The sequence below is a fragment of the Oncorhynchus mykiss genome, chromosome 26, assembly GCF_057628025.1.
Source record: "Oncorhynchus mykiss isolate SJ-2025 chromosome 26, ASM5762802v1, whole genome shotgun sequence".
NCBI lineage: Eukaryota > Metazoa > Chordata > Actinopteri > Salmoniformes > Salmonidae > Oncorhynchus > Oncorhynchus mykiss.
The window spans coordinates 21,573,185-21,586,894 of record NC_143047.1 but is presented as its reverse complement, the minus strand read 5'-3'; the positions used below and the strand labels follow the sequence as shown (position 1 = coordinate 21,586,894).

The following is a 13,710-nucleotide window of genomic DNA, read 5'->3' as shown; positions in this document are numbered from 1 at the left end:
ACAGCAAATATGTAATATATCACAGAAGTAGCTACAATATTGCCACTTGCCAGCCCTTTGATGTTGCCAGGACGCTTGTGTGGGAGTGGCTGTCTGTTGCTAAGAAAGATCTCCCGGAAGTGGCCGCGTCCTTGTATTTTCCGGACCATATTTTCCTGGCTTGTTTGCAGCAGCTTTTCTGCTGCCTGAGGAGCAGTTGGTTTGGTGACTTGTCAACAGAAACATGGCTGCCTCTGCGTCCGGGAAAGCATACCGAAACGATAACGCTTCCACGGGCAGTCAAAAATGCACCGAAGAGCCCCCTGCACCGACGCGGGAGATTATCAAACCGTCTATCATGGAGCTCACCAAAGAAGTGCGGACCAATATCCTATGCACCGTAGAAGGATGTGGCAAGATTCTACCGAACACGCCAGCCCTGAACATGCATCTCGTGAAGTCCCACAGAGTAAAGGTAGCTAGCTTGTTAGCCTATTTGCAAGCTAACCAAAGAGGCTACTGACATATTCCAAAACGTCTATTTTTCAATTAATGAGGCTTGTATCGCTAAATAGTTACGTTAGGTATTTAGAGGCATGCTTATTGGGAAAACGGCAAGTCATCGTGCACTGTTTGAGGCCAGTTCTTTGAAGTTGGCTAGCTACAACTGTATATTGCTGATAACGTTATTTGGTTACTATTGTGAAACATTGCTTAAAGCATTTGAACTATCATCCTAGGCTAAGATCATGGCTGCATGAGACTGATTATCCTGGCTAATGTTAAATTAACTAGCCTTCTTGTACTGCCTTTACATGTCAGCCATACAAATATATGTTCAAACCCACACGGTTAGATGCGCACAATAACACGAACATTGTGGATATTCAGATTAATATAATAGTTCGTTTAAAACGTTTACATGCTTTGCAAGAACAACGATTTCAGTAATAATCCGGTTTACATAAACACATCTGAAGTTATGCTGATGATGGGACTTTTGATAAATGCAAAAAAATCGGCAATAAAAATAAACGTTCTACCACAGTGGCCATGTTAATTTGAGAATACGATTTGATATTGAATTAGGACATATAATGTTTGTATGTGAAAAGATGCACACTTTCAGTTTTTCCGAACTCACGCATGAGGGAGGCTTGCGCTACCGGTGCTGGCACATGCGCAGATCAAACATACCGCTGGAACGCCGATTAAACTGTTTACGTGCCTTAATTCGAAGGTTGCTCCGAAAACCAGGTGTTTTAATCGGTTTACTTCGATTATGACCTTACTCTGCTTATCTTAAATCGGCGTAAGGTGTTTAAATCACTAATGCCATACTCAGTTTAATATCGAATTATTATTGTGCATGTAAATATACTTGTCTCCATGCCCACATAGCCTAACGTTGTAATATTATTGAGAGTCATTTGGTTTTCTAGAAGATTATGGAAATTCGAGCAATTAAAATAACCCTCAGTGAATTCATGTTTATATGGCTGAAGAAGATGGGCTAATCCCAAGATGTGCAATCAAATCAGTCTGACTAATGTCACACTGTCTTTAGCCTAAATATGAATACTGGCTACAGTAAATGTCTTGGAGACAATGGTCCTCCTCTTTAACTGAAATGTATGCACTGTCCTCGCCTAGTCTTGCTGCCCTGTGGGAGTCCTAGTGATTCCAGTTTCCCCCAAATGAATGCTGTTCTCTGCTGGGATCTAGCTGTCTTTTGTCTTGCTACAGACTGAGCTCTTTGGGGAAAAAAAAAGAAAAGTTGAATGTTTGAATTTGAATTAGGTCTGAAAAGCACTTCATGCTCCTCAAGTGCTAACTGTTCTCAATATTGAACTAATTCAACTGGGCCTAATGCAGGAGAATGAGAGATGGAGGAGAAGATACATTATGCAGCAGTTCATGAAGGAAACAATGTCAATCTGAACAAAATGGTGTCAAGTGAGCGTAGTCTTAGATGTCTATGACTTTGTGACGGGGCTGCCAGTAGAGGCAACTAACTATACCCTTGCTTTTGAAAACCCAAAGCATTCTGCCTTATCACAAAGGTTCCCTGCTATAAGTACCGGTGGGAGCATGTGACTACAATCCCAACGCTCTGTTTTAATATTTAGAAACGTCAGTTATCGCTTGCGATATGGTTTTCAAAACATATGGAACTTATCTTTCATTTCAATTAGAAATACTCTTTCAGTAAAATACATTTACTGTAGCATGTTTGCACAGATCCATACGCCCTCAAACTACACTTCCTCCTCAGTTACCTTACACACAGATGTTCGAGCAGGCTAGATAGCTAGTTAGCACAGATGGTCGCATCAGTGTTCCGTATACAAGGGCTGTAACATGGCGCTATGGCCGCGTGGGAACACTAACCATTTAAAGGTGTTTAGTAATTTAACATTTTAGTTTTTTTAAACGATCTCTCACTGATATGAAATATTTGTTACTTATGTTTCCAAAATGCGTATTAAGATTCAGAACTCACGTCGGGGCTCTTAACAGAACTCCCCCGGCCAGAAGATGCCTTCATAAATAGACAATAAAGGTAGTTATGGGCTAACGCTACTCAACCAGTCAGGAAAGCACAGTCTGCTTACTGTGCCTCCGCTGTTACGCACTGGCCAGGCTTGTTCTGTTTTATTCATTGATGCAGAAAGAGAGATGATTTGGGTTATAACTAGAGGTCGACCGATGATGATTTTTCAAACCCGATACCGATTATTGGAGGACCAAAAAAAGCTGATACCGATTAATCAGCCGATTTTAAAATAAATATATATTTTTTAACTACATTTATTTATTTGTAATAATGACAATTACAACAATACTGAATGAACACTTATTTTAACTTAATAATAAAAATCAATAAAATCAATTTAGCCTCAAATAAATAATTAAACATGTTCAATTTGGTTTAAATAATGCAAAAACAGTGTAATATGTACCATGTAAAAAAGCTAACGTTTAAGTTCCTTGCTCAGAACATGAGAACATATGAAAGCTGGTGGTTCCTTTTAACATGAGTCTTCAATATTCCCAGGTAAGAAGTTTTAGGTTGAGGTTATTATAGGAATAATAGGACTATTTCTCTCTATACTATTTGTATTTCATATACCTTTGACTATTGGATGTTCTTATAGGCACTTTAGTATTGCCAGTGTAACAGTATAGCTTCCATTCCTCTCCTCACTCCTACCTGGGCTCGAACCAGGAACACATCGACAACAGCCACCCTTGAAGCAGCGTTACCCATGCAGAGCAAGGGGAACCACTCCAAGTCTCAGAGCTAGTGACGTTTGAAACGCTATTAGAGCGCACCCCGCTAACTAGCTAGCCATTTCACATCGGTTACACCAGCCTAATCTCGGGAGTTGATAGGCTTGAAGTCATAAACAGCGAAATGCTTGAAGCATTGTGAAGAGCTGCTGGCAAAAGGCACAAAAGTGCTGTTTGAATGAATGCTTACGAGCCTGCTGGTGCCTACCATCGCTCAGTTATACTGCTCTATCAAATCATAGACTTAGTTATAACATGATAACACACAGAAATACGAGCCTTCGGTCATTAATATGGTAAAATCCGGAAACTATCATCTCGAAAATAAAACGTTTATTCTTTCAGTGAAATACGGAACCGTTCCGTATTTTATCTAACGGGTGGCATCCCAAAGTCTAAATATTCCTGTTACGTTGCGCAACTTCAATGGTATGTCATAATTACGTAAAATTCTGGCAAATTAATTCGCAACGAGCCAGGCAGCCCAAACTGCTGCATATACCCTGACTCTGTGTGCAATGAACACAGAGAAGTGACATAATTTCACCTGGTTAATATTGCCTGCTAACCTGGATTTCTTTTAGCTAAATATGCAGGTTTAAAAAATATATACTTCTGTGTATTGATTTTAAGGAAGGCTTCTGTGTATTGATTTTAAGGAAGGCTTCTGTGTATTGATTTTAAGGAAGGCTTCTGTGTATTGATTTTAAGGAAGGCTTCTGTGTATTGATTTTAAGGAAGGCTTCTGTGTATTGATTTTAAGGAAGGCTTCTGTGTATTGATTTTAAGGAAGGCTTCTGTGTATTGATTTTAAGGAAGGCATTGATGTTTATGGGTAGGTATAGTCGTGCAATGGTTGTGCTTATTTCGCAAATGCGCTTTTGTTAAATCATCCCCCGTTTGGCGAAGTCGGCTGTCTTTGTTAGGAAGAAATAATCTTCACACAGTTCGCAATGAGCCAGGCGGCCCAAACTGCTGCATATACCCTGACTCTGTTGCAAGAGAAGTCACACAATTTCCCTAGTTAAAAGAAATTCATGTTAGCAGGCAATATTAACTAAATATGCAGGTTTAAAAATATATACTTCTGTGTATTGATTTTAAGAAAGGCATTGATGTTTATGGTTAGGTACATGTTGGAGCAACGACAGTCCTTTTTCGCGAATGCGCACCGCATCGATTATATGCAATGCAGGACACGCTAGATAAACTAGTAATATCATCAACCATGTGTAGTTAACTAGTGATTATCATTGATTGATTTTTTTTATAAGAGAGCGTTAGAGCGTTGGACTAGTTAACCGTAAGGTTGCAAGATTGAATCCCCGAGCTGATAAGGTTCAATTCTGTCGTTCTGCCCCTGAACAAGGCAGTTAACCCACCATTCCCAGGCCATCATTGAAAATAAGAATGTGTTCTTAACTGACTTGCCTATACTTTTTTTTTAAATCGGCCAAATCGGTGTCCAAAAATACAAATTTCCGATTGTTATGAAAACTTGATATTGGCCCTTATTAATCGGCCATTCCGATTAATCGGTCGACCTCTAGTTATAACACGTTTGTCACTGGACACTCACTGTGCCTTAACTCGGCTGAACTGCCGTATCAAATTTGCTGGCCAACGGCTGGATGTGTGTGTAACACGGCAATCAATTTCATTTCACACACTTCCGAACATTACAAATCGTACTCAAATAATAGCTTTCTGTACTAGGCAGGCTGTAGTGTTAGACTAGTCACACTTCTTGTGTAATGGCTGTATGCAAGGTGTCAGTGAGTCACTTAACATGTTTAACTCGCATGTTTTCAGTTTGCATTTCCTAGTAGCGATGCTGCTCAGCAGACCCTACCCAGGCTGTCTTGTAGCAGACAGAAACAAAGCTATCTCTGTCCTGCCTGCCTGTATCACCGTCTGGCAATGCACTGTGCCTGGTCTGTCTGCTGGGAAGGGACATAATAGTGTCATGGAGAGCAGCTCAGGGACTGTGCTCTAGCCTAGAACAGACCGTCTGAATGTTAACCTGCTCATCTGCTGCAAGTAGCCGATACAGAACTGTATGCCTCTGACGTAACCTTTACAATAATATAAGATACACTGTGTCTGTTTACTGTGAAGACAGATCATTTTAGCACTATGCAGGATGTTTATGTATATTAGCCTAACTTCCATCAAAACGTCTCTTTTACTAGTACTGTACTAATGACACAGTCGATATAGCCTGCTAGGTGACCTTGGCCAGTGACCTTGGCCAGTGAAATACTGCAGTGCTAGTAATGATGGTTAGGCTGTACACATGGGTCGATGCTGAGGTCTATCTGGCCTGTGAGTCATACCAAGCTCTGTGTCTGCTGTACTCTTACATAAGCAGCATGCTGTTGTTCATTGAGTTAATACAATGTGCTGCTGACAGCTGCTTCGGCACGGCTATCTGGAGACTGCCAGGAGTGTGGAGTGATGTAGCACACTGGAAAGCACAAACTCGATGTGCTGTTAAACTAATAACTTTCATCTGAACCTCTTTAAAGTCATAGATGTGGACCCTCCATCTGGACCACCTTTGTCTCTGTATTTGACATTCATATGGTTTTCTACAAAAGATAATTGGCGTGTCCATCGGCTGGATGTTTTCGAGAGAGAGGATTTTAGTCTTTCTAACTAAAGTATAACTAATGCCTAGCCTTTAGCTCAGCGGTCTTGAGAGTTGTCTGATGGCCTACCTTTCTAAATGTGGTTGGTTAGCCTACATTATTTCACTGCTGACAGATGACACTAAATCTTAAGCCTTTTAATATCAGTCTAATCATTCATCCTCTCTCCACAGGACGGTCTTGTCAACCCCACCATCAGGAAGGACATGAAGGGCTCCCAGAAGCTCTACTGTTGTCCCATAGAGGGCTGTCCACGAGGCCCCAACAGACCCTTCTCCCAGTTTTCCCTGGTTAAACAGGTACCACATCCCTACACTCAGTGTAAGATCTGTATAATGACAGAGATAGCCTGGCTGAGTCAGACTCATGCGGATTGTCTAATGAATGAAAAGACTGAGACAGACATTTCCTCCTGGGTTTTCCCCTAATCACTTTCGGGTCCTGCTTTGGATCTCCCCTGAGATTCTGATGGTGGATGGGGATTGTAAATTATTGGAAAGTGTGTCTAATAATTATGTCTCAATAGAGAGGCTTTTGAAGTATAACTAGGAAATTGGAGTGAACAAGAAGGGAATAATACATTCCTTTATTGTATTTTTCCAGTTCATGTAACAAGTAACTTCCTCTCATAGCCCGATGTATATTCTGCTCTATCCAGCACTTTATGAAAATGCATGCAGAGAAGAAGCACAAGTGTTCCAAGTGCAACAACGGCTACAGCACAGAGTGGGACCTGAGGCGCCACATAGAGGACTGTGGGAGGACCTACTGCTGCACGTGTGGCTGCCCCTACGCCAGCAGAGCAGCGCTACTGTCACATATCTACAGGACCGGCCACGAGGTCCCCACAGAACACAGGTAGAGGGTACAAAACATTAGGAACATGTACTCTTTCCATGACATAGCTTTCACCTGGTCAGTCTATGATTCCTTATTGACAGCTTTTAAATCCACTTCAATCAATGTAGATGAATGTAGATGAAGGGGGGGAGACTGGTTAAAAAAAATATTTTTTAAGCCTTGAGACAATTGGGACATGGATTGTGTATGTGTGCCATTCAGAGGGTGAATGGGCAAGACAAAATACTGAAGTGGTTTTGAACAGGGTATGGTAGTAGGTTTCGGGCGCACCGGTTTGTGTTAAGAACTGCAATGTTGCTGGGATTTTCACGCTCAACAGTTTCCTGTGTGTATCAAGAATGGTTCCCCACCCAAAGGACATTCTGTCAACTTGACACTGCTGTGGGAAGCATTGTAGTGAACATGGGCCAACATCCCTGTGGAATGCTTTTGACACCTTGTCCTGCGAAATGAGGCTGTTCTGAGGGCAAAGGTGTAAGGTGTTCTTAATGTTTTGTTCACTGTGTGTACTGGATATCATACTAGAGGGCAGTGTTTCCATTAACAGGTTATTGACGGGTTTTGGCCAATTTAAAATAAAAAATACACAAATACACAAAGCCGACATATAAGCATTGTCTAAGACATTGTCCAACAAAAAAACATCCTCCATAAATCACATTAGCTACGCATGGAGGTTGGTTCACGTCGTCTTTCAATGATCTCTCTACTTAGCCAGGCAGGAAGAGAAACAGGCGATCTTGAGCTCATGCTCTCACTAGCAAATTAGCATTGTATCAACTGGAACAGGCCCACAAAATGTTCGCATGCCAGTCTGTGACACATCGCTGCATGCACATGACTCAGTGGAGAATGATGATTTTATGCTACATGAATCTCCCTAAAATAGAATGTACAGTAATGTCCACTAAGGAGGAATTCAAGAGATGAAATAATCGTGCTTCCCTACTCTTCCTCTAGTCTACTGCCTGTTTCAGTAGTTGGCTCAAAAATGCTTGACTAACTAGCTACTGTACCAAGGATGGAGGTACAGACAAGTGGACAAACAATTAGACACTGAAACAGAGGATTTTGACAAGCCAGATGGACAGATTGAGACATGCGTTGTGCAAGGCGCCAACGTTCACTTGGTAGGCTATCCTTCCTCCTTGCATATTGCAGTCACTTCCATGTGGTGTCATTGAATCGGCAGTGGATGCTCCTAAAAGCATTAGTCTACACATGACATTCAAATGGGTTTCTATTAAATAAGTATTGTATTTGGTTGGACATGCTGTTGGAGGGGACTTAAAGATGGTGTGGACACGTGGTGGCAGAGAGGCTCAACGTCTTCAAGTGTCATGCAGTTTATCCAGTAAACCATGTCATTATTCAATAACAGATCATGTTGGGACAAACGCCTGCATGCACAACGTGGCTTGAGAACAGACCTTGAATTTGACTGCACAACGATGCTGCCACTGCACCTTGCTTTTATTAGTGTTTGTCAAAGCTTTAGAACTACCTACTGCTGTTTTGTCTGCTTGACGTATTCTCTCCTCCGCCCGGTGTTTGCAGGTATCCACCAGTGAAAAAGCGGAAGATGGAGAGACAGATAAGTGGAGCAGAAAAAGTCAAGCCCAGTGAATTCATGTGTCAGATCATAAAAACAGACAGAGAACTCTCAGAGGACTCCCTCCCTTCAGACAGGGTCTGCCACAACAACCCCCCTAAACACCTCCAGAAACTCCTTCTACCCAAGCCCGAAGTGGCTCTGGTGAATTTCCCTGTGATGCAGCTGGCCCATCTCCCCGTCCTCCTCCCCTCCACAGAGAGCGGGGTTCTGAGGTCTGTGGTGCTGGCTGTGGACAGCCAGGGCTCCTTCAGCACCCTCCATCTCATGCCCCAGTCCATGGTGCCTCACCTAGACCCTAAGACCCTGTGCTTCAGGGGTAGCACGCCTGTCTCCCGCTCCAGTCTGGGGCCTGTCAGCATGGGGGTGCAGGTAAGTCTGGAGTCAGTGGGCTCTGGCAATGACTCCGGAGGAACCAGGGGGAGCAATACCTCCACCAACATCCAGACAGACATCTCATACTTGTCCAGAATGCCTATGGGGGTCAGGGTGGGGACGGAGATGTACCCCTTTGGTGAGTCGTCGGTCTCATCGTGTTCTCAGACAGATATTAGTGTGAGTGCTCAGGTCCTGCTGCCGGTCAGTGTAGAGACCCAGACGTTCCCCTCTAAGGCCAAAGCCACCACCACCATCGGGGCGCAGACAGATACCCTCAGCCAGCTGCCCTGCCCCTATTCCTCCCCATCCCAGTCCCCCTACATTACCAAGCAGACCCAGACCAGACTTGTCCTAGCTGGGTCAGAAGAGAGGGCTCAGATGGACCAGGCTATGTGCTCAGACCTCTTCGACAGTTACTCCCTCAGTGTCTCAACACAGACGGCACTGACAGACGGACACTTCAGAACCCACGGTGTAGACAACCCCCTTTCCGGTAACAGTCTCTATGACCACGACAAGTCAGCAGGAGGCATGTGCTTTGGCGTGCAGACAGACGATCTCCAGTCGGGCAGCGTGGCGGACAACCAAACCCAGACCACCTTGGCTCTGTTCAACGATCTGGAAAAGATCTTGTCAGGTCACTCTCTGTCCGGTCACCAGACGCAGATGGATTCTTCAATAGGCTGTGGGTCAGGTCTGTGCTCTGTTCAGGAACAGCACACGGGCATCGATTTTGACTTTGAGGAATTCCTGAACGCGGCCCACATCCAGACCCAGACGGAGGAGAGCGAGCTGAGCGGTCTGGGGGCCGACACACCCCTGGAGGTCCTGGATATCCAAACACAGACAGACTTCCTCCTCCTGGAGGGCCTGGGAAACAGTGAGGGGCCGGGCCGGAGCCAGGCCAGCGACCTGGAACTGGAGATGTTTGACACCCAGACCCAGACGGACCTCAACTTCCTGCTGAAAGCCGGAGGCCACATGCCCCTGGGCAACATTCTGCGCCAGTCCAGCTTCTCCATGAGCACAGAGTCCTCTGACACTGAGACGCAGACCGACCTCCACCGACCGCTTACACCAACACCAAACTCCAACACCCTTCCCTCCGTGTCCCAGGGGGACCAGGCCAGGCTCTTGAGCAGCACGGAGACTCAGACGGTGACCGACGCATCTTCTGAGGGCCTCGGAAACCTCTTCCTGACCAGCAACGAGACCCAGACAGTCATGGACGACTTCCTGTCAGCTGACATGGCCTGGAACATGGAGTCCCACTTCAGCTCGGTAGAGACGCAGACGTGTGAGGAGCTGTTTGCTCTCTTTCAGCACTCTGAGAAACCCAACAGCTGAATTACCACCACCCCCCACACACACCTCCTCAGTCCACGCAATGGGGTTCTGGTTTCTGTCCAGGAGGTCCTGGGATCCTACTCATCATCCTCTACAGTCTTTGTCCCTCTACTACTGGAGGTTTAGGTGTAGAAGTGAGCCTTCTTGAAGTCTTAGGACATTCTACAGAAGGGTAGCATGTCTAGGATAACATGTCCAGACATCTCCCTCATGCTAGCTCGAAAGCACTTTATTATAGTTCATGGATATGATTTCCCATCCTTGTTTACATGTTTATTTGCGCGTCTTACTACTTAAATATATATATTTTGTCTGAAAAGCCAGTTTAGTCCGTTTACAATGTTTTAAAATTTGAGCACTAATGTTTGCTGTAAGAGAGTATGTAATGCCTGTTGAGCCTTTCCTTAATCATTCTGCTATTGAATGGCTTCTGGCAGATTTGATGTGGCACAAATATACTCGTGAAACTCTAAAATAGTTGCCGCACTACCATTGTTGACATGTGATTGTGAAGTGCAGTCTTGTAGAATTGCCCTATTGTTACAGGGCCACCCACCTATAAGCTGGGTCACCGCGTCAGCAGACTAGCCTGTCATGGTCTTTGACTTATTCATTAGCTGGCTGTAAGTGTATAGCAGCACAGTGTGCTGAAGTGATACAACACTGTAGAGAAACACTATGAGGATCTAGCTACTCTCTAGTCACTGTGATTACGTTGTGATTGTGTATGTCCACCATATACAGTGCCTTCAGAAAGTATTCATACCCCTTGACTTTTTCCACATTTTGTTGTTACAAAGTGGGACTAAGTGGAACAAAAAATTGAGCAGTTATGGAAAATATAATGAATATTTCTGCATTAAATAAGTATTCAACCCCCTGAGTAAATACATGTTAGAATCGCCTTTCAATTACAACTCTTTCTGGGTAAGTCTTTTGAGATTTCCATACCTGGATTGTGCAACATTTGCCTATTTATTATTTTCAGAATTTTTCAAACTCTGTCAAATTGGTTATTGATCATTGCTAGACAACCTTTTTTAGGTCTTGCCATAGCTTTCCAAGTAGATTTAAGTCAAAACTGTAACTCGGATATTCGGGAACATTCACTGTCTTCTTGGTAAGCAACTCCAGTGTAGATTTGGCCTCGTGTTCTAGGTTATTGTCCTGCTGAAAGGTGAATTAATCCCCCAGTATCTGATAGAAAGCAGACTGAATCGGGTTTTCCTCTAGGATTTTGCCTGTGCTTAGCTCCATTACGCTTCTTTTTTATCTTCAAAAACTCCCCAGTCCTTAATGATTACAGGCATACATGACATGATGCAGCCACCACTATGCTTGAAAATATGTGGAGTGGTACCCCAAACATAACACTTTGTATTCAGAATAAAAAGTGAATTGCCTTGCCACATATTTTGTATTGTGGAGTAACTACAATGTTGTTGAGCCATCCTCCATTTTCTCCTATCACAGCCATTAAACTCTTAACTGTTTTAAAGTCATTGGCCTCATGTGGAAGTACCTGTGCGGTTTCCTTCCTCTCCTGCAACTGTGTTAGGAATACACCATTCAAAGTGTAATTAATAACTTCACCATGCACAAAGGGATATTCAATGTCTGGTTTCTTTATTTTGACCCGTCTACCAATAGGTGCCCTTCTTTGCGAGGCATTGGAAAACCTCCCTGGTCTTTGTGGTTGAATCTGTGTTTGAAATTCACTGCTTGACTGAGGGATCTTACAGATAATTGTGTGTGGAAGTTAGAGATGAGGTGGTCATTTAAAAAACAAATCATGTTATAAACTTATTGTACACAGTGTGAGTCCATGCAACTTATGTGACTTGTTAAGCACAGTTTTACTCAGTGTATTTAGGCTTGCCATAACAAAGGGGTTGAATACTTACTGACATGACGTTTCAGCTTTTCATTTCATATGTTAATTTGTACAAATTTCCTAAAACATAATTCCACTTTGACAGTATGGGGTTTTGTGATAAGGCCAGTGACAAGTCTCAATTTAATCCAGTTTAAATTCAGGCTGTAACACCATTTGGGGGGGGGGGGCAATGAGTGTGAATACTTTCTGAAGGTACTGTATAACAACCCCACTAAACGTTACTGAACATAAACTGACAATATTACAATTTCTATCAACATTTTCTTGAACTATACTCTAAAGCCTACCTTATTGGTCAAAGCTAGCTGTTGGTATCATTACAATATTTTACCTAATTTGCACATGCACCCCATTCAAATTTCAAGAAACACATTTGTTGAGACATTTTTATTGAATGTGAACTTTACAAGAGCTCTTCAAGTTTTGGGTATTTGTCCATGTTGTATTTTGTTATGTTGGTGCCTTAAACCAAGTATTTTTCATTGTATTTTGTTATGTTTCCATTGGTCAGTGATGCACTAAGCAGCTTTAAGAGATAGGACGAAGTTCAGGATCAAAATCTATTTAACATTTACATTTATATTTATTTGTGGAGGGTGTCTTGGAAGAATACTTTGAAAACTCAAGTGTCTTTTAATTTGTATGTTTGTTTCCTGTCCCTCTACTTTCAAAAACATTTTCTTGCAAGATATGTTAGAAGTCCTGTGTTGTGTTACACATCCAGGTTCTAAGAATGCAATGCAGTATTTTTTTCCAAGGCAGCATTTGCCCTACTGTGGTACACTATCAATATGTGAAGAAGTGTACCCAGAAACAGCAGAATGTAGCCTACATGACACTGTCCCCATACTACACAACATGGCTTCGTTTTTGCACTGCATCTTAAAGTCATCGAAACAGGACTCTTTCATTCCAGTTTATAACAGACTTTCATACTCAACCACATTTCATAATGTATTGTGCTGTACTGAAAACACTTTCTATTTCATTTATCGTTCTTCAACTTGATTATAATAGCGCTGATGGGAGAAACTGCCTAGCTTTAAAAAAAAATAAAAAAAAACATGTACAGTAGACTACATGGCAGGGTTGAAGTCAATTTCATTTTAATTCCAGGCAATTGAGAAAGTAAACCAAATTCCAATTCCCAATTTTCCTCATTTTGAAAGAAAATTGGAATTGAGATGGAATTGATCCTAACCGTGCTACATGGGGTGTTGACTTCAGTGCTTTGGTCTTTCTCAGTAGGGAGTGCATGCAGTCTTTGGTGCCAATGTAAGTTATTTCAGTTGCATTTCTGTTTGCGGTCTTATCTGTTGTATTTCAGTTGCCTGAATGTGTAGAGGGTCGATAAAGGTTGCCTCTCGCTGTTTGTTTTGTTGGTACTATTCAGCAGACGCTCATAATAAACTCTTCATAAAGGGTTGATTGTTTGAGTTGATGTAGTAGCTGGTTGTTTGTACTAGCTTAGTTCCAGTACACTTCAAATCAAAGGACAGTAATGCAGTGCTGTATAAAGTCAAATATTTTATTACTGGTTAAAGCACACACTACTTTTGACTTACAACACTAATCTATATTGTACACACTCAATGTGCTATTTTTTGGTAAATGTCAGGTAGTTTTCACCTGGGTTGTGTGGCAGTACAAGTTAATGTACTATATACATGTATTATGCTCAGTCTGTTTGA

At 42.6% G+C, this 13,710-nt stretch overlaps 1 protein-coding gene across 1 annotated transcript; it reads left to right on the top strand.

Annotated features, from left to right (window-relative positions):
* The first annotated feature begins 95 nt into the window (after window positions 1-95).
* LOC110506618 (ATM interactor) lies at window positions 96-13,445 on the top strand. The gene is made up of 4 exons (XM_021586364.3): window positions 96-454; window positions 6,098-6,223; window positions 6,583-6,782; window positions 8,343-13,445. Exons 1-4 carry the CDS (start codon window positions 224-226, stop codon window positions 10,120-10,122), a joined length of 2,337 nt encoding a protein of 778 aa, XP_021442039.1. The 5' UTR covers window positions 96-223; the 3' UTR covers window positions 10,123-13,445.
* Window positions 13,446-13,710: the final 265 nt, after the last annotated feature.

Excerpts from the sequence above, each read along its gene's own strand:
- LOC110506618 (XM_021586364.3), top strand. The coding sequence starts at position 224 with ATGGCTGCCTCTGCGTCCGGGAAAGCATACCGAAACGATAACGCTTCC. Across the intron at positions 455-6,097 it reads TGAAGTCCCACAGAGTAAAG|GACGGTCTTGTCAACCCCAC; the intron begins GTAGCTAGCTTG and ends CTCTCTCCACAG. Across the intron at positions 6,224-6,582 it reads AGTTTTCCCTGGTTAAACAG|CACTTTATGAAAATGCATGC; the intron begins GTACCACATCCC and ends TGCTCTATCCAG.